The sequence below is a fragment of the Neophocaena asiaeorientalis genome, unplaced genomic scaffold (assembly GCF_003031525.2).
Source record: "Neophocaena asiaeorientalis asiaeorientalis breed wild unplaced genomic scaffold, Neophocaena_asiaeorientalis_V1.1 scaffold1132, whole genome shotgun sequence".
Lineage (NCBI taxonomy): Eukaryota > Metazoa > Chordata > Mammalia > Artiodactyla > Phocoenidae > Neophocaena > Neophocaena asiaeorientalis.
This window is the reverse complement of record NW_020174472.1, coordinates 463,613-483,688: the sequence shown is the minus strand read 5'-3', so window position 1 is coordinate 483,688 and position 20,076 is coordinate 463,613. Positions and strand designations below refer to the sequence as shown.

General features: G+C 43.4%; 3 protein-coding genes across 3 annotated transcripts; 2 read left to right on the top strand and 1 right to left on the bottom strand.

Annotated features, from left to right (window-relative positions):
• Positions 1 to 1,736: 1,736 nt before the first annotated feature.
• Positions 1,737 to 8,641, top strand: ZIM2 (zinc finger imprinted 2). The gene is made up of 6 exons (XM_024757200.1): positions 1,737 to 2,115; positions 3,719 to 3,822; positions 4,468 to 4,515; positions 5,783 to 5,909; positions 6,094 to 6,186; positions 7,659 to 8,641. Exons 1-6 carry the CDS (start codon positions 1,737 to 1,739, stop codon positions 8,639 to 8,641), a joined length of 1,734 nt encoding a protein of 577 aa, XP_024612968.1.
• An 8,467-nt stretch (positions 8,642 to 17,108) lies between these two features.
• LOC112407798 (olfactory receptor 5R1-like) lies at positions 17,109 to 18,628 on the bottom strand. Its single transcript, XM_024757199.1, has 3 exons — positions 18,502 to 18,628; positions 17,782 to 17,972; positions 17,109 to 17,648 (listed from the first exon to the last, which is right to left on the bottom strand). Exons 1-3 carry the CDS (start codon positions 18,626 to 18,628, stop codon positions 17,109 to 17,111), a joined length of 858 nt encoding a protein of 285 aa, XP_024612967.1.
• A 97-nt stretch (positions 18,629 to 18,725) lies between these two features.
• Positions 18,726 to 19,696, top strand: LOC112407797 (olfactory receptor 5-like). Its single transcript, XM_024757198.1, is given in 2 exon segments — positions 18,726 to 19,586; positions 19,589 to 19,696. Coding segments are annotated over 2 exon segments (969 nt in total).
• The last annotated feature ends 380 nt before the right edge of the window (positions 19,697 to 20,076 follow it).

The window sequence follows — 20,076 nt, the reverse complement described above, 5'->3', positions numbered from 1 at the left end:
TTGTCATATAAATCACAGGTGCATGTTTTTTTAGTGGAGAGGAGAAAAGAAAAAAGGAAATGTTTCCCCCAAGTGGCAATTTTGTTCGTGATTTCATAGAGTGAAAATTTTATAGAAGAAAAGTATTTTTTATTTTCCTGATCATAGAAGATAGAAGGTTCATTGTAGGACATTTGAAATTAGGAAGTAGTTTTGAGGGAGAAAGTATAAAATCACCAGTAAAAATAATTTGTAAAAATAATTTGGTGTGGTATTTTGGTTTACTTTCCAGTTTTTTTCCTGTGCTTTATATGGTTGAGTATACATTCTATATTCAAGTTTGTTTCCTGCTTTTTCACTTAATATTACAACCTAGATATTTCCCCACGGCTATAACACAGCTAAAAAATTTTTAGTCAAATATTATACAGAAAAAGGCACAAACCATTAGTATATAGCTCAGTTTTCACAAAACGAACACACTGTGTCCATGTCATGAGCTCCTGGATTAAGAAAATAGACCATTACCAGCTTTCCAGAAACGTCTTATGTTGTCCCCTCCCAGTCATTACCACTGCCCCCCGAATCTCAGTCCCAACTGTTACCACCATTCTGACTTCTAACACCTTAGACTTGTTTTGCTTGTTCTTGACCTGTGTACAAATGGACTCATGTAATGTGGACCTTTTCTTGAGCCTGGTTTCTTTTACTCAACAGCAAGATGCATCCATATTCTCAATTCTGTTTAGAATTCCACTGTTATGAATATACCATTCTACTGTGGTTCTGTCTCCTCTCAAACGCTTAACTATCATCTGAGTTTTTCATTTTGAATATTCTGGAGGGTGTGTAGTGATATCTCATTGTGGTTTTAATTCAGATTTCTCTGATAACTAATGAAGTTGAGCCCTGTTTCATATGTTTACAGCCATTTAGCTGTCTTCTTTTGTGCAGTACCTGCTCAGATCTTTTAACCCTTTTGCTCTTGTTTTGTTTGCCTTTTTCTTACTGATTTGTATGATTTCTTTATATATTTTGCATATGAATCCAGTTCTTTGTAGGATGTATGTTTTGTAAGGATCTTTCCTCATTCTGTATTAACTCATTTAAATTCACTTTTTTTTTTTTTTTTTTTGCCGTATGCGGGCCTCTCACTGTTGTGGCCTCTCCCATTGCAGAGCACAGGCTCCGGACGTGCAGGCTCAGCGGCCATGGCTCACGGGCCTAGCTGCTCCGCAGCATGTGGGATCTTCCCGGACCGGGGCACAAACCCGTGTCCCCTGCATTGGCAGGCGGACTCTCAACCACTGCGCCACCAGGGAAGCCCCAAATTCACTTTTTTAAGTGACATTCTTCTGTGATTCGTCAGTTAGTTCAGTTCATTGTGGTTTGGGGTTCAAGCCTCTTTTCCCTTCACTGCCATTTCTGAAATTTTTCTAGCCTGTGCCTGTGGATCTTCTAGACCTGGTACTGTGACTGAGGCAGCATCCTGTCTGTAGATGTGCAAATCTATGTGAATGTTCGTTTAGACATTTGTGTGAAAAGAGCTAACTTCCTTTGCTTCAAATAACCTCTGCTGTCCAGTCCTAACTGTGGAAGCCATTTGTGAGTCTCTCTGTGTAATTTCTGGAGGTCCTGAGGTTTCTGAATCCTTTCTTCATCTGGTACAACTCTGCACACCATCTTCCACAGCAGTGTGTTCTGAAACAGCCTGCCTTTTAGAGTATTTCCATCCTTTGAAGGGCCAAGCTGTAAAGATGCTGCACATGAGAGAGGTTTTGCATATCTCGAGGAATCCCCAGCTCATTCATCTACACGATCAAGAAAAAAATCCAGAAACCATCTGCATAAGAAACCTAGGGGCTCTGAAAGTTTCTCCCCAAAAGTTTAGGCATTTTCAATACCTGTCAGTGACTGGGCCTAACCAAGCTGTGAGCCAAATCCAGGAGCTCTGCTGGCAATGGCTGCAGCCAGAGACCCACACCAAGGAGCAGATGATAGAGCAACTGGTGCTGGAGCAGTTTCTGAATACTCTGCCAGAGGAGGTTCAGACATGGATGAGGTCAAAACAGCCCAAGAGCAGCAAGGAAGCAGGAAACCTGGTGGCAAACTTGATCCAAGCGTGTGCGGAGAGAGGCGAGAGAGGAAAGAAGCAACCGGCTGTTTGCATTTATTGAACATTTGCTGTATACCTGGCATGTAATAGGGAGCTTAATAAAGATTTGTTGAATGACTGAACAAATGAATTTTATAATCCAGTCTAATCTGCCTAATCTTGTGTGAAATGGAAGAAATTAGGGGTTTGGCTTTTGCTTATTATTTCTCTAGGAGTACCCTTCCCTCCAGCTTTGTTCCCCCTCCCCTCCACATTTCTTATTAAGCCTGAACTTTAGTATCAACACAAAAGACCACACAGCCAAAAAAAAAAAAGAGGGCATAAAATGTGGGAGATATGAGGCCTGGAAATTTAACTTCTGTTAAAATTTGACTTGTCTCTTAGAAACTCAAGTTACTAGATTGGAACTAAGGGCATTTCAATAATGAGAGAAGAAAGCTGTTCACTCCTAATAGTCCTTTGAATAAAATTGATACTAAAAACAAAGTATTGTTTGGGTGTATATAGAGAGAGACAAGGAGAGAAAGACAAGGGAACAAGACTTGGGTGTGGACCAGTGGGATGGGTTAATTACATTTAGAAGTATAAACAAATTTGAAATAAACATGAGGGTCATGCATGGCTGAATACTGATGTATCATGAATTAAGGATTCTGATCAGTCCTGTGCACCTGCATTCCTTAAAAGAATTTTGAAGATGTTAATAGTGAACATGTTGGACACGTAAAATGTACTACATTCTAGGTATTTTATAATATTCATTTACTTCTCTTAATAGCCCTTGAAATAGGTATTACCCTCCTTCCATAAATGAGGAGACAGAGGCACAAAAACGTTGAATGACTGGCCCCTGGTCCCACGGTTAGTAATTGGCAGTCAGGATTCAGCTGGGAGGCTGGCACCAGCGTCTGTGCTCTTAATCACGGTGTTACACTGCCTCCAGTGGACATGTGGGATATTGTCCCACGTTGGTTTTAAACTTGGCCAAAGGCGCAGCCTTTGATGGAGCTGGAATTCAGAGGAAAGGAAAGAGCTCTCTAGGATATGAGAAAAAAGTTACAGATTAATGAAAGATACACTTAGAAAGAGACTGCAGGCAAGGAAGGCCTTCAAGGTTCAAGTTTCTGTAGGGAAGGTGGTGGTTGTATTCTAGATCAGTGAGTGAAAAAGATGTAGGGAAAGCTTAGTGATAAGAGTTGCCATTTTAAAAAAATGCATGCTGTGTGCTTTACATATTTAATGTTTAATCCTTACAGGAACCCTTAGAAGTAGAGGTCTTATCATTTTCATGTTACAACTGGGAAACTGAGGTTCCCTGGTAACTGAATGGACGGTGAGGCTAGGACCACTGATATAAATAAAGAGGAACTCCTGCTTTATTTGGAAGGTATTGAGAAGCAATGGAAGAGTTTAGAGGTGGAAGATAACCAGAACTCTTTTCTGGAACTTGCCATATTGAGCTGAGAAATGATTTCTGTGTTCCTTCTCTTGTCATAGGAAGTCCAGGACTGCTGCTCCGTCCCGTGGCAGGACAGGATGGCGTGGGGGTGGTAGGCTACTCTCTGTGCCTATGGTTGCTGCCTGACTGGACTCAATTCCATGGTCATTTCTGCTCCCTTCTAGGTTTCCCTGCTCGGGACTCTGTCCTTGCAGAAAAGAGAAACACCGAAGAACAACAAAAGAAGGGCACAACGATGTTTGACAGTATACCATCTGCTAGATCTCAGGTGAGTCGGGCTTTCTTCTGATTTAGTTCTTCGATATGGGGACCTCCCCTTCCTGACTTCCAGACATTCCCCGTCTAATTAAACCACATCCTCATTTCCTCAAAGTCTTTATATAAACATTACCTAACTGAGCCTCTTCCTGGCTTTTGTATAAAAAATGTTCTTCTGACCCTTTGTATTCCCCTTCCCTGCTTTATTTTTCTCTGTCACACTTATCACCACCCCACATACTGTATCTTTAACGTTGTTCCTCTTTTCCTATCTTTTGAATTAATTTTTCATTGTTTAGTATTCCATTTTATCTCCACTTTTGGCTTAGTCAAAACCACCCTCATGTGGTTTGTACTATTATTATGCTCCTTTTTATATATGAAATAAATGGCAGCTATTACAGGGACATGATACTGTTGTGAGGTGTTTGTTTTTTTTTAATTTGCTCAATGTTCTTGTTAAATCACATTTTGAAACCAGAAGACATTAATATGCTGCACTTCCTTTAGAACCAGAAAAGAATTCATGGGAGGGAGGTGACGATTAGGAAAAAAATTGTCTAAAAATGCTCCTTGAGGGAGAGATGAGGGGATAAAAGTTGAGAAACACTGTCCTAGATGATCTGTTCCTGAGAGTAGCCCTCTGTCCTTACAGTGTCCATGTCAAGGATCCCAAGTGAAGATGCCCACAGGGACTACTGAGGTAATATAAACGAATACCGTATGTAAGTGGGTGGATTATGACAAACTTGGGGGGGCACCTGCCCCATCTAAGGGGAAGCTATGACTCGGCTTCAGCTGATGGCACCGTGTAAGAATGTGGGTCCAGATCCCCAGATCTCCTGATTTTTCTTAAAGAGAAGCCAAAAATCCAGTTAATAATTTGAAATATACAAATTTTTTGGTGTTGGAAGCTAATATGAATTTTGAAGAAAGAATTTAAAAAAACACATGTGAGCCAAATAAATCCCTCTATAGGAGCTGGGCAGCCAGTACACGCCCTCTAGTTTAAGTCATATGTTCATTGATCTGCATAATGTTTCCATAAAAACACAAAAGATGTATATTAGTAAAATGGGTATCATAGTCTTATGTAGTCTTCTAATATCTGCTTTTTAAATTCACCCTTCGGTTACCAAAATTGTTGCATGTAACTGTAGTTAATTAGTTTGTATTGTTGGAATACTATTCCATGGTATGACTATACCATAATATATTTATTTCTTCTACTATAAATGAATGTTTGGGTTTTTTCCATATTTTAGATGTTAAAAGACAGATGTTATGAACATATCTATCTCCAAGTACACATGAGCAAATATACCTAGGAACAGAATTTCTGAGTCCAAAGTGGTTTACTAATTTACATTCCCCTTAGCATCTTATAAGAGGCCCCAAGGGTCCACATTTAAGACAATATTTTGTATTGTCAGACTTCTTAATTTTTGTCAGTTGAATGGGTATAAAATCATACTTTGTCATTTTGAAATGTATTTTCTTATTTATTAATAAGATCGAATATCTCTTCATATTTATGTTTTATGGATGAGTCACTGAGGCTTAACCTATCCATTCTCATAAAGCTTGTTAGAAAGAACCAGACCCAGAACCTAAACCCAACTGTCTCTGATTCCTGAGGTTGAGGTATACTGCTCAGCTTTTAATTATTTGCATTTTTTCTTTCTTTATAAAGTGACTTAAAAGGATTTTTCTCCTGCAACCCAAATCTGTCAAAATTAGCAGCAGGAACTATCTCAGAAATGTTCTCACTTCTTTCAGACTATAAGACAAAGAAAGGTATCTTTCTAAGTCCCTAGAAATAATCTAATTGGATTAGAACACTTGGATTAGAAGGTTTCTGCTGGTCTGAACATCTGCTTCATGGTCAGTCCCCTCTCATCAGGCACCTTTCCCCCTCCTTGGGATAATTCCTAGATTTCAATCATTTAGGAGTGTGTCTGGTATTTTAGGGGCTGGTGACTTTCAAGGATGTGGCTGTGGACTTCAGTCCAGAGGAATTAACCTACCTTACTGCTGCTCAGAGGAAACTCTACCGGGAATTGATGCTGGAAAATTATAGGAACCTGGTCTCCCTAGGTAAGCTGTGATGACCAAAATTGTCTCCAGACATTGCCATAGGCAAAATCATTGGAAACAGGCTTTATTTTTCTTCGTTTAAATTTGCATTTTCCTTATTATCTCACTGTCTTTATAACCCAGGTTGGGAGTTCCTGTGGGTACAGGACAGAACCCCCAAGTTATGAGTCTCCTTCTTCAACAGGGTACCAGTTCCCTAAACCTGACATTATCTCAAGGCTGGAAGCGGAGGAGTCATGTGCAGTGGAGGAAGACAGCAGTACAATGATATGTCAAGGTGAGTAGTGAGACAGGAATCGTGGGAAGACAACCCCGGTCAGCCAGGAGGGGCCTGGGAGCTGTTCCCCAAAGCCCTCTCAGCTCAGGGCGAAGGTTGGTAAGTGCTCTCACCTCAGGGGTTCATGCCGCTTCCCCACATCACGTGCACTCAGTACTTCTTTCATCTCCTCTCTGAAGCTCATCTCTTCCTGCAGCATGAGTTCCTCTCCTGCGCAGCTCCAGGGAGGCCAGTTTCCCTTTTCTCTAGTGTTCCAACATAAATGGATGCATTCATTCATGCCTTTCCTCTGGCAGCTAGAAATCAGAGGTCTTTCCTCTTTAACTGAGACAAGCAAAAAACCTTGGCGTGATACCACTCCTTTTTCCAGCCCCACTCAGGGGGTTGCCTTTATAAAGCACAAACTTTTGACCAGCTTCTTACCACCCTCAAAAGAAAATCCAAACTTTTAGCAAAACATTTAAATCCATCCCAATCTGGCCTAAAATTCACATCCCACCCTCATCTCTCTCAGATATTCCAAGTAGAAACCTGTGTTGCTGGCTCCCCAGGACTGTGTACTTTCACAGTTCAGTGTCTTTGCTCAGAATGTTTTATAAGCTTGCCACCCGCTTCACTGCTTACTGAGCCCTAATGCCATCCCCTCCGTTGAGTTTTTCCTGTTCCTAAATGGAATCAACCCCCACCCCCATCTCTTCTCCTGTAGTCATTTATAGCTTGATTGGGGTCCTTTTTACAGACTTATTATGACCATCTGGTTGGATAATGCTTTGCTCAAAATAGACATTTAATAAATGGTGAATTGAAGGGAATGGGGTAAGATTAGAGATTGGGAGCCAAGAAAAGAGTTCGAGTCCTTTTGCTTTATTTGGAGCAAGAGGTTGTTAACCTGTTTACTCCAGCGTTTCCCTAATGGTCCTGTAGAACTATGGTAATAGGCGTTCTTTAAAAAAAAAAAAAAGTGTTCATGATGAGATCAGTTAGAGAAATGCTGCATACTATATTTCCCCTCTTCGGAATTTGAGATGCCAGTTAAAGGTTCTGAAGAGTCCTACAGGATTGAAAGCTGCTTGACTTGGATCCTGTGGTATCTCCCAAATTGACTTGACAGTGGGATCCCTTTATCGCCACAGCTATTAGTTGCTTGGAATAGTAGTAATTTGCCAAGCATGGTCTGGATGCAGACAAACCCCAGTCCCAGCTCTTTCTCTGGTTTCCTCCTTGTTCTCCTGTCTGTGTCTCTGGCATCTTTGTCAACGTTCAGTCCTCCTGGATGGTCTCTTTTCTGCCTCATCCTCACCCTTCCTTGCTTACTGTCCTTTCCATCCTCCCATCCTCTCCTTAGGTTCCCAGAAAACTCTCAAACCTCTTTAAGAACTGTTCTGCTATGTTTGGTCTCTTTCTTCTGTTTCTACTACAATGATGTGTCTCTCTGAGTAAAAATAGTAGAGGAACTTTTACATTGCTTTTAGATTGGGAGAAAAAACCTGAAACCAAAGATCTAACTCCAGAGCAAAGCCTGCCTATAGAAAAATCATCCTCAGGGGCAGGAAGACAGGATTTGGACGTAGGTAACTTCTGGTGTGTCTGTGCAGAAGAGTCTTCTCCCGATGATCCATTGGGTTTGCACCAGGTCAAACAGGAGAAACTTTTGAGTCCGGTAAAAATGAATGACCCCAAGACCCTTCCTCAGGAAAGAAGCCATGACCGTGATCAATTTGAGAGATGCTTAGATCTTACTAAACAGTCAGAGGGTCTTCTAGGAAAGGATCCCCAGGAACGCACTCCTCCTGGAATTTGCACCAGTCACCAGCCGGTAGACAGCAGGCCTTTCGTCCAAGAGAACAAACACAACAGATGTGAATTTTGTGAAAGAAGCTTTAGTACCCAGTTGGCCCGTGAGAGACACGAGCAGATCCATACAGGGAAGAAACCCTTTGAATGTAAACAGTGTGGAGAAGCCTTCTACTTCATGCCACACCTCACCAGACATCAGAAGACTCATTCACGTGAGAAGTCCCCTGGGTGCAATGAAGGTGGAAAGTCTTTCACTCAGCGTGCAAATATCAATGGCTGCATAAGAATTCATAGTCAGGAGGACTACTATGAATGTTTCCAGTGTGGCAAAGCTTTTATCCAGGATGTGCATCTTTTTCAACATCTCAAAGCCCATGAGGCAGCAAAAGCCCTTCCACCCACGTTGCCCCGAAACAAGACACATTTAATTCGATATCAGCGGAAACATAACCATGTTGTAGAGAGAGCCTGTCAGTGTTGTGACTGTGGCAGAGTCTTCATTTGGACTTCACATCTCATTCAGCACTACAGAATTCATGCTCAAGAGAGGCCTTACCAGTGTCAGCTGTGTGGGAAGTGTTTCAGCTTACCCTCCTGCCTCACTCAACATTATCAACTCCATTCTCAAAAGAAACCAGTTGAGCGCAGTTACTGTTGAAAAACCTTGACTCAGAACATTCTCAACACTTTTGACCTTCCCCTGGAGAGAAACCCTTTGAGTGCTCTGAATATGAGAAGGTCTTCCACCAGCCCTCACACCTTGTTAACAACTTGAAAATTCTTCGTGGTGTGGTCAGAAAACAGAGAACGGTTGCAAGAGGTTAGAACAATCTTTTTGCAAAGGGAGAGTCAGCACATGTGTCGCCCAGGCAAAAAACCTTACAAAGAATATTTTTGTTGCATAGGAAAGAAGCTAATAGATTTTGCCCTTCTTTGGTGTTATCCATAGAATGGAGAACCTTGATTTTGACATCCTGACAAAAAACTTGCAACTGGTAGTTGGGCTCCAGACAGGAATTCTGTTGCCTAAATCACTACAGAAGTGTTTACATACAGTATCTTTACCACATGGGATGTATCAGCAGAGGGCATGGTAAAAAGATTTTTGAGGTGTACCTATGTTGATTCATCCACAAAGCTGAAGTAATTGGTAATATGTTTACACAGTACTTGTTGATTTACAAAACATTGCCAAATATATTATTTGATCTTCTAAGGAATGCTGCATTGTACCTAGTATGAGGATATTTATTTCATTTTTACAGGTATAGCAAACTTGAAACTCCAAGTTGTCATTTGATTTAACCTGGGTTGTAAGTGATGGGGTAAGAACTGAACCCCAGTGTGGTTTGGTTAGGTTTGGCTTTTGAGATTCCATGAGATATTTATTTTATATCTTGATGCTCAACCCAGGTTTGTTTTATTCCTGCCATACCCCTCTGAAGAATAGGTACAGTACTATACTGACTGCAGCTGTCTTCCTTTTTAGTAATCCCAACGTTATTTCACATTAAATCAGATGGGGACACTTGTAGTATAAGGGGTTCAGAAAGCTTTTGTTTTTGCGGTACGCGGGCCTCTCACTGCCGTGGCCTCTCCCGCTGCGGAGCACAGGCTCCGGACGCGCAGGCTCAGCGGCCATGGCTCACGGGCCCAGCTGCTCCGCGGCATGTGGGATCTTCCCGGACCGGGGCACGAACCCGTGTCCCCTGCATCGGCAGGCGGACTCCCAACCACTGCGCCACCAGGGAAGCCTCTGATATCTTTTTTAAACCTAAAAAATCTAATCTTCTCTAAACATTAGTATTTTTTTCCTGCAGTTTTTATTATTTGTAAAATATACTTTAACTATTATTGAATTTACTTTGATGTATTATGTGAAGAAAAAAATTATCCCCCATTGTTAATTGCCCCAACATCAATTTTAGTAAGTGATACATAGTCATAATATTTTATTTTATAATACAGTTCTGTATCTGGATCATCCACTTTGTTTCATTGTTTTGTCACCCTATTATATCATAGATCTGTATTCTTTTTAACTTTTATGGCCTCATGTGAGTTTTCTATCACTGTGCCTTTAAGAAGTTTATTTATGTGTTATATTTGTATGAGAAAAATGAATTTTATTACTCTTCCAGATGAAAAGTTGTTTAACAATTAAAAACAGCCTTTTGATGATTATTGAAGTGAATTTATAAATGAATTAGGAAGAATTAACATTGTTACATTTAAACTTAGCATCCAGGAATATGATATTGTTCTTTTATGTACTCAAGCATTTTTATCAGCCAGCAAAGTAAGTTCCCCTTAGTTATTCCTACATACTGTTGCAGTTGTAGGTTTCTTTCTGTAGGGTTTTTCTTTTTTTTGTTATAATTCTCAAAAATCCAGCATCCCAGAAATGGGGTTACTTCACTGTTGCCCCACTACATGCATTCAAGCTAGACAAACCCTACACTTCCAGCAGTTGGGGGCCACAGATGCTCTTAAAGGAAAATGCAGAGAAGCATAGCAGTAAGTATGTGCATACACACACACACACACACACACACACACACACACACACACACACACACACACACACACACGAATACCACCACCTCAGAAGGGTCAGCCATACACCCACCTGGGCCCAAGCTTTGAATCTCCTACCACTCTGGGTCTAGGGCTGGTGCCCAGACCATCTGATAGTCAGGTCTCCTCCAGGTGAGACCCTGAAGGAGGGATGAAGTACAGGTACATTGCCATGGTACCCAACCCACTTCAGCCTTTCAGGTGAAGAGACCCATTTGGATTCATTAACTATAGGTGTGTGGGTTTTGTTTTTTGTGCTTTGTTTTGGGTTGGGTTTTTTTGTTGGTTTTTTGTGGGGTTTTTTGGGTTGTTGTTTGTTTGTTTTGTGGCTGCACTACGCAGCTTGCAGGATCTTCGTTCCCCGACTAGGGATCGAATCCACTCCCCGTGAAGTGGAAGCACGGAATCCTAACCACTGGACTGCCAGGGAAGTCCCTCCCCATAATTTCTCTTTTTAATATGGTATAAGATATGTGTTTAATAAACCCAAAATCTTTAGTGTTTCTCTAAAGACGACAAAGTATGTAAATTTAGACATGTTTAGCAATGAATGTTTCAGTATTTTTATCTTAACTGAAAATGATCTGGATGTTCAGTGAATTCCCATCATTTAATTTAATTTAGGAAAACTCTAAAGTTTCAAGTTATCAAACATCTGGAGAAATTAATTTTAGGTAGACACCATAAAACAATCATTTTTAAAGAATTCATGTAAAAATTTTAATCCCATTGATCTCTATTTCATTACCTATGAAAATATCATCATACCAAGTTAATTTTCTTGCTGACAAATTTTGTAACAAAGATAACATGAACTTACTTTCAGTAAACCTAGGAACAATTAAAGAATTAATACTTAATGCTGATGACCCTAAAGACATGTCTATATTAATCAAAGCAACAACTTAGGCTTGTTTTCATTTATTAAAGAGTAATTCTATATCACATGATCCTTTAAACATTTGGATTACTTTTTTGTTACATTTAAAAATATTAATTTGTAAGTGCTTACTTTTAAGTCAATAGAGCTCTTTTACAAATTCATATTGATAATATCATCTGTAGGTAGAAACAGATCACATTTATAACATACACAAACATACATACATCCAGATAGACACAGAGATCTCATAGTTTTCCTGCTTCAGTTTTAAAAGTCCATTTTTTTTAAGGTCTTGGTTTCTACTAATTAAGCCAAGGCTGTAGTCTCAGGCAGCATGGGCTGTGTTTGCATTTCAAGGACATGATAAGAGTTATAACTTCAAGCCTTTTCCTAGAAGTACTTTTGTCTCTGAGGGTCAGAATTTTGAAAAGATGTTTTATCAAGCCAGCTGTGTTTAACTGTGCATGCAAAATTAGTTTTGGAATGTCAAAAAAAATTTCATCTTGGCCAATTTAGGGTTAGGTAGATATCTGTAAGTATTGGCTCCGTACCAATTGTAGAAGCCAGCCGGAGCTCCAGTGGGTGGCTGCCTGTCCAGGAGCTGGGAGGCTTTAGAAGCACAATCTCCTGCTTTCTTTTAGTTTCATTCTACTATAAAGTGCAAATCTAAATTTAAATTTCCAATTTTAAGCCACATTTAAAAAATCAGCCAACCCAGTTCACTGCAAAATTCCTTCCAGGCCTTCTTGCCTGGACCTTCCCCCAGGTCCTCTGCCTAGGACACCTACTGGCACCCTCTTAAGACTCCAAGTCTTAAGATAACAGCTCAAATAAAAGTCGTGGACCATCACTTAATATAAGGAGACCCGGGTATCAGGAAAAACTCACCAAATCACCTGAAGGGTGCTGTGAAGCCAGAGGGGCTCAAGGGGCCCACGCTTGTTACAAGCGTGGCCTAAAGTAGACTCCAGGTGACCTCAGGTGGGTTCTTCTGATATCCTGCTAACTACGCCAAAGCAGTGTTAATGAAAATAATACTCTGTAGAAGAATAGAAAAGAGTTTTATTTATTATAGAAAAGAGTTTTTATTTTTATAAGCCAAACTGAGGGCTAACCTGAAAGCCATCTTCCCGGATTACTCTTGAGAAGCTGCTCCAGTTTTCAGCAGCTTTATATATTGTCAGAACAAAGAACATTAAACAAGTCAGGGTTATATTTCTTCAACGTTAAAAAAAAAAAAACAGATCAGCACATACACAGCGAGTCAGTATGGCCTTGGCACCTGGGAAGGGAGTCTTTATCATTAAAGGAGGAAAAGGAAGAGAGGCACTTAATCTTTATTTTTAACATGGACATTCTTTACTTCTGGTCAGTGTGCCCTTAAATAATTAAAGCAGATGTACAACGTATATACGACAGGCCACAAACAGGCTATTTTAAGTAGCATAACATTCAAGTTAACTCAGGTATAAGCCTGAATGACTTCCCTGTATCTCAACGTGTGAACATTTCTTTTATCAACAGCCACCACAGGGCCCTGCATACCAGTGGACAGCCACCCTGGGATTTCCCCTGCAACATTCAGGATCACCCCTGAAACCTTTGGGCCCCACATGTGAGCGGACAGCCCCCACAACTTTCCATTTCCCATCCTGTATTTCCCGACATCTTGGTGCTCACAGGAGTTTCCTCGGTCTGCTGGCTGGCTCTGCCAGTTGTTGGGCTGCACCCCACAGGCCTCAAGGCCTGAACTTGCCTGGCCTCAAGACCAAAGAAAGAGCCCGGAGTCAGCAACAGAGACATCAATGGTTTAATGGGTTGGGGCGCTTACACGTCTGAAGCAACACCGCACCGTGTGTGGCAGACGGCGGGCAGGATATGGCGTCTTCACAACGTGGCGAGGAAGGGGAGATTGCCAGTTATGGGGGAATTAACATCAGGTGGGCTCATTGGTTACCAGGGAAACCAGCAGAGGAGCACAGCCCTCACTGCCCGTTTGATAAGAGCAATCATCAGCTGGGGCTTGGGGCAAGTGTAGGAAAGTGAGTCATGTGTGTGAGTGTAGGTGATGCAGGCACTGGTCCAGCAGGGATGTAGAGAGCAAGAAAACAGCCACCTTGAGTGGCCTGACCATACAGTATGCCTTTTAGGATTCTGTCCTGATTCGTGGATGACAGTGCCACTAAGTGGGGTGAAAACTGGGGAAGATCCAGGTGTGGAGGATAAATGAAGAGCTCTGTGTAGATGTGTGAAGTCTGAAGTGCTTGCTACATGTCCATTCAATGTGATTCAACGATGGTCTATCCATTCACTAACCAATTGTTTATTGAGCTTCTATTATGTACAGGGAGAATCTAGTCTGGGTCAACTGTGTGCTGGAGCATGCTAGTACCAGCTCACAAGAGCTAATTGTTAAACATTCAAGAATGTTGCAAATCAGTCATTAAGCTATCAGTAGCTTGGCATTAGCTGTGGTGAGATTGTTTACACCATGGAAATTGACAAATGCTGTTTTTTTTCCCAGAGAGTTGATTTATCAGCACCACAGTAAATAAGCCAAAGTAATGTCTGTGTTCATGCAACTTTCATTCTAGTGTCAGAGACAAATTTTAAACAAATGATTATAGAATAATTAAAATTGCAATGTGTATTTTGAAGAAATGAGAGAGTGATGAGAGTATAGGAGGAAAAATGGGCTAAGTTGGCCAGCAGGGGGTGATAAGGAAGTCATGCTTGAACTGTGATCTAAGGCTGAACAGCATGTTTTAACATGGATCAGGATGTGTTCTATTGATGAGGTGTCATGGTTTGATTGGCAGTATCTTTTTCTTCCTTAGTGGAACTTAAAGTAATGGAGTATCTTTCAATGAATGGTGGTTTAGATTCACTAGCAGGTATTAATCTGATTCAGGAAGGGGTGTCTGAACTGGATTTGTGGGGCCCAAAGATTCCAGGCAGGTGTTGCAGAAATGACCATGGAGATAGGAAACCACCAAGGCTCAGGGATCCCAGCCCCCGGACCCCAGCTCACACCAGGGAAGCTCTGATTTTTGTGTTTTGCTGTTCTGCTTCGTATTCGTTCAGAAAAATACACATTGAACACCAGTGTGTGCCAGACACTACGACACACAGGCGATACAGTACTGAGGAGACCAGAGCGCTGCCCTCATGGGGATTATATCTGAAGGAAGGGGATGGGGATTCGGGGCAGAGCAAACAAACTGAATAACTTAGGTAATTTCAGAAGGATGATAAATGCAATGGAGGTAACAAAACAGGATGCAGGCATGGTGAGTCACCTGGAGAAGATCTGCTTTGGATGGCAGGGCCACAGATGGTCGTTCGGATGAGGTGACCTTGTAACTGATAGGGAGTTGGCCACTCAGGGGTCTGGGGGTTACACCAAGCGCCTTGATGTTTTCTGCCTCAGACAGTATATCTCAGGTAATCGTGGGAGTGACACCTGTCACCTTTGCTGTATTCTGTTTGCTAAAGTTAAATCACAGTTTACTCCCACACAAGGGGAAGGGATTATACCAGGATGGGACTCATTGGCATGTGCCTGCCAACCCCAGGAATCACCAAAGACTTGCCCGATCTGGCCGGCTGGTCACATGCCAATTTATGTCTCTCCCAGGGATTATGCATTTGATCAAGAGGTTCATGTTCTCAAGTAAAGGAGAGCTCTTCAACCCTCAAGGATATGTTGGTAGCACTGCAACCCTCTCCTAAAAACTCCCAAAGAAGTGTCTCAACAAGGTAAGATTTTTTAAAGTCCTAGAGAAATACAATCCAATCTCTATCATAAAAAGCAGAACACCCCCCCCCTGCAAAGTAGAACCCCAAATGGTTCTGGACCAAAAATATTGGATCCTTTTTCAACCCTCTGAACTTTGGGTAGATTGCCTATCCTATCTGAACTTCATCTTCCACATGTAAAATGAAGAGGATTTTATAAAGAGTGATAGAGATAATGTATGAAAGTGACTAGTACAGGTGGCCTGGGAAAAAAGGGAAGAATCGGAAGCATGACAATAGGTGGAATAAAAAATAGTGGCTTGGGGACCTCCCTGGTGGTGCAGTGGTTAAGAATCCGCCTGCCAATGCAGGGGACACTGGTTCGAGCCCTGGTCCGGGAAGATCCCACATGCTGTGGAGCAACTAAGCCCATGTGCCACAATGACTGAGCCTGCACTCTAGAGCCTGCGAGCCACAACTACTGAGCCTGCGTGCCACAGCTACTGAAGCCTGTGCACCTAGAGCCCATGCTCCACAACGAGAGGCCACCGCAGTGAGAAGCCCACGCGCCGCAACGAAGAGCAGCCCCCACTCGCTGCAACGAAGGCCCAATGCAGCCAAAAATAAAATAAATTATTTTTTTAAATGTTGGCTCATCAAGAGATCAGATGTGGAGGAGTGATTAAAAAATAGTAAATATTGTTCTCTCCATTTTTTTCTGGAGCTTTATCAGAGCACATGGCAACCCAGCTGGAGACATTTCCCAGCATCCCTTGCAGGTCAGAGTGGCCATGTGACTAAGCACTGGCCAATGGGATGTCAGCAGAAGTGATGGGTACAACTTCCAGGTCACATCTGAAAAGCACTCTCCTTGCCCTCTACTTTCTCTGTCTTCCTTCCTGCAGCTGGACTGTGAGTGAGTTGCTAGTAAGCCTTCTCCTACCACGTGGATAAGGAGACTGTATGGGATGGTACAGCAATGAGATGGGAGGAAGCTGGTCTCAGGATGACTTTATGGTGTAGAGACACCCATGTTTACAGGAAAGAGAAAAAAAAAACCCTTCTGTATTATTTAAGCCACTGTTGTTTGGTCTGTTAAAGCAGCTGAACCCAAAACCCAACCAATACAGTGCTATCAGGTAAACATTAGAGAAAGAAAAATGTATCCCTGATGTTCTCTTAGGAAGGAGCCACATGAAGACCATCATGTCTCTGGAAGTATGATATGGACTGTTTTTCTTCCAGAATAGTTGCTTCTTCTGATGAACTCACTGACTTGCATTTCAGACAAATATTAGATGGAAAGTGTGTACCACTAAGCATTAGAATCGTTTTGAGCAGGTCAAGGTGTGATCACTTGTGGGAGGTCCATGGAAATGGATGAGCTGAGCAGAAAGTCCCCTAGTGGACTCACACTCCAGGGTACAGGGTCATTGGCGGGCTTTGGGATGAAATGACCCCTTACCACAGTTGTCGTTCAGTACCCACAGGGGATTGGTTCCAGGACCCACCAGGATACCAGAATGGATGCTCAAGTCCCATAGTCTGCCCTCCATACCCACAGGTTCTGCATTCATGGGTTCGACCAGCCAGGGATTGTAAATAGAGTACACGATCCACGGTTGGTTGAATCTGCAAATGTGGAGCCCGTGAATACTGAAAGTCAACTGTTTTTTAAATTTTTCTCTCCCTCTTTCTACCTTCCCCTGTGTATGTACAGTACCATTTGCCTAAATTAAATGCACCTTGGACACGTCTCCATTTTATCCAGCTGCCTATTGGGGCTTCCTGCATGAATCGGCATCAACGTTGTTGTCAACTTTTTGGGCCACCCAGTGTGTTCCTGGTGGTCTCTGGAGACATTAACACCTCCACTATGACCACAAGGAAAATCCTGTGAGGCTGGATTTCTGGGTCACTCCATGTCTTAAGGTGGCACCTTAAGATACAGCTTCCGCAGGGATCCCTTCATGTCCTTGTTCTTCAGGCTGTAGATAAGCGGATTTAGGGTGGGCATGAGGATGCAGTAGAAGACGGCAGCCAGGCACCCTTGCTGTGGGGAATATCGCGCGGTGGGCATGTAGGCAGAGCTGCCAGTGCTGTAAAACAGGAGGACGGTGGCCAGGTGGGAGGAACACGTGGAGAAGGCCTTCCAGGGGCTGGCTGCTGAGCGGATCTGAACCCCCGTGGCCAAGATGCGCACATAGGACAGGACAGTGAGGCTGAAGCAGCTGATGATGACGCAACCGCTGGCTGCAAATCCCGCAGTGTCGTGGACACCTGTGTTGGCATAGGCTAGGCGCATGAGTGGTGGGATGTCACAGAAGTGGTCAATCACGTTGGGGCCGCAGAAGAGCAGGGAGAAGGTGTTGGTTAGGGGAGGGCAGAGAAGAGGAGCCCACTTCCCCAGGCCGCCGCCACGGAGACACAGGTCCGGGGCCTCATGGCTGCCCCGTACACCAGGGGCCTGTAGGTGGCCAGACAATGGTCAAGCCATGGAGGTGATGAGAAAACGCTCTGCGGACTCCAGGCAGACAAAGGCAGAGTTGGGACATGTACACATGGAGGGAAATCTGCCCCGAGCCCAGCAGGGTGGCCACCGGGGCCCAGGGCAGGGTGGTGGACACGGAGCAGATATCCACCAAGGAGAGGTGTTTGAGGAAGGAGTACATGGGCGTGTGCAGGCGGGCGTCCAGCGTCACGGCGGCGACGATGGAGATGTTCCCCAGAAACGCGGCCGGGTAAGCCAGAAGGAAGGCAGCAGCGCTGAGCAGCTGTATCTCAGGGACCGCTGAGAAACCCGGAGGAAGAAAACGGGCACTGCCTTGAGATTGGTCATGTTGTGTCTTCGGAAAAGCTCGCGAATGGCAGGGGATGCTCAAAAAGCAGTGCATGGGGCTTCCCTGGTGGCGCAGTGGTTAAGAATCAGCCTGCCAATGCAGGGGACGGGTTTGAGCCCTGGTCCGGGAAGATCCCACATGCTATGGAGCAATGAAGCCCGTGCGCCACGACTACTGAGCCTGTACTCTAGAGCCTGTGAGCCACAACTACTGAAGCCCACGCGCCTACAGCCACTGCTCCACAACAAGAGAAGCCACCGCAAAGAGAAACCACCGCAAAGAGAAGCCCATGCACCACAACGAAGATCCAACACAGCCAAAAATAAATAAATTTATTTTTTAAAAAAAGTAAAGGAATAATCATGACTCTCTCTATAAAGCACTTTCTCGTCTGTTGCTATGTTTAATATCCATAAGGACTAAGGACCTCCTGGGGATAGATTTCACCTCCATTTTACAGATAAGATAATGGAGGCTCACAAAGGTTGGGTATCTTGTCAATGATCAGAGATGTAGTAAAGTTAAATTTTCCGTTTCCGGTTTTGCAATTTCCCAACTGCTCCTTGCTGGCGCTCAGAGCAAGAGTCAACCTACAGCAAAGTAGCATTGGCTCTAGGGGCCCTAACTGTATATACTCTGCCCCTTTGATCAATTTATTTCTGCATGGATCATGGTCTCTACAAAGCTGTTTCTTTCTTACATAGATGGAGAGGTCTCTGGACTTGGGCAGTATGTCCAGAGTGCAAAAGTTTATCCTACTGGGTTTATCTGCCAGGCAAGGCATAAGGATTGTGCTGTTTGCCGTCTTCCTGACTCTCTACCTGCTGACCCACCTGGAGAAAACGCGCATCATTTTCCTTGTCTGAAGTCATGGTGAGCTCTGAAAGCCCATGTACTTCTTCCTGGGCAACCTGAGCTGCCTGGAGATGTGCTACATGTCAGTGACCATGCCCAGCTTGCTCGTGGGGCTGAGGTCCGTTGCATGCCATGTGCCCTTCACAGCCTGCATAATTCAGCTTTTTTTATTCATATCTCTCATTGGCACCAAGTGCACCCTCCTGGCCTCCCTGGCCTATGACCACTATGTGGCCATCTGCCACCCACTACCCTACCTGCTGCTCATGAGGCCCCAGATATGCCTGGGTTTAGCTTTGTCCTCATGGCTTTGTGGGCTATTGGTCTCGGTGGTCAAGATATCATGCATCGCCAGCCTGTCCTCCTGTGGCCCCAATGTCCTCAACCAATTTTTCTGTGATGTCTCCCCTCTGCTCAACCTGTCCTGCACCCACGTGACCCTGACGGAGCTGGTCGACTTCATCTCTGCCATCGTCATCTGCAGGATTCTGCTAGTTGCTCTGGCCTCATATGCGGCCATCAGGAGGGCTGTGCTCCAAATGCCTTCGGCTGCTGCCGGCAGCAACCCCTCCACCTGCGACCCCAACCTGACTGTGGTGGACATCTTCTGCTCAGTGGTTCTCTTCACGTATTCCCGCCCCAGCCGTGTCGAACCCACCGACCTCAACAAGTTGCTGTCTGTCATCTACACGGTGGTCACGCCCATGTGCTGCCTGATCTAGTCTACTGCCTGCGGAACAAGGAGGTCCACGCAGCGCTGCGGAAAACCCTCCCACAGCGCCGAGTCTATTCAGCGAGAACTGACATTTCCTGCTCCTGATTTTAACACTTTCGTGGCCAAAACACATGCACAGCTTTCAAAGGCAAATAGAAATCCGGAGGAAAATATTTGCAACATAACGTATAAAGACTTCTTTAAATAAAGGAGAAAAATATGAAGACCTCCACCGAGAGAAAAACCAAAAGGAAAATGGTCATGAACATCAAGGCTATTGAAGGAAACATGTAAATGGCTGATGACCTACAAAAAAGATGTGCACGCCCTCTAGTAATCCAAGAAATGGAAATTTACTCCTTGCCCACTGTAAAAAAAAGTATAATACAAAATTTAAGCACAAGAATTTTTATTACAACACTGTGAAATTTGGAATAAACATTATTTTATTGGAAATTTTTACAAATAACTCCAATGTCCACCAA

What these genes read in the sequence shown, in the direction of transcription:
- ZIM2 (XM_024757200.1), top strand. Translation starts at nt 1,737, where the DNA reads ATGCTGCACATGAGAGAGGTTTTGCATATCTCGAGGAATCCCCAGCTC. An exon ending in CCAAGCGTGTGCGGAGAGAG is followed by an intron (nt 2,116 to 3,718) that starts GCGAGAGAGGAA and finishes GCTCCCTTCTAG; the next exon opens with GTTTCCCTGCTCGGGACTCT. An exon ending in TAGGAACCTGGTCTCCCTAG is followed by an intron (nt 5,910 to 6,093) that starts GTAAGCTGTGAT and finishes CTTCTTCAACAG; the next exon opens with GGTACCAGTTCCCTAAACCT.
- LOC112407798 (XM_024757199.1), bottom strand. Translation starts at nt 18,628, where the DNA reads ATGCTACTTTGCTGTAGGTTGACTCTTGCTCTGAGCGCCAGCAAGGAG. An exon ending in TGACAAGATACCCAACCTTT is followed by an intron (nt 17,973 to 18,501) that starts GTGAGCCTCCAT and finishes CGGGTTTCTCAG; the next exon opens with CGGTCCCTGAGATACAGCTG. An exon ending in CCACCCTGCCCTGGGCCCCG is followed by an intron (nt 17,649 to 17,781) that starts GTGGCCACCCTG and finishes GGCCACCTACAG; the next exon opens with GCCCCTGGTGTACGGGGCAG.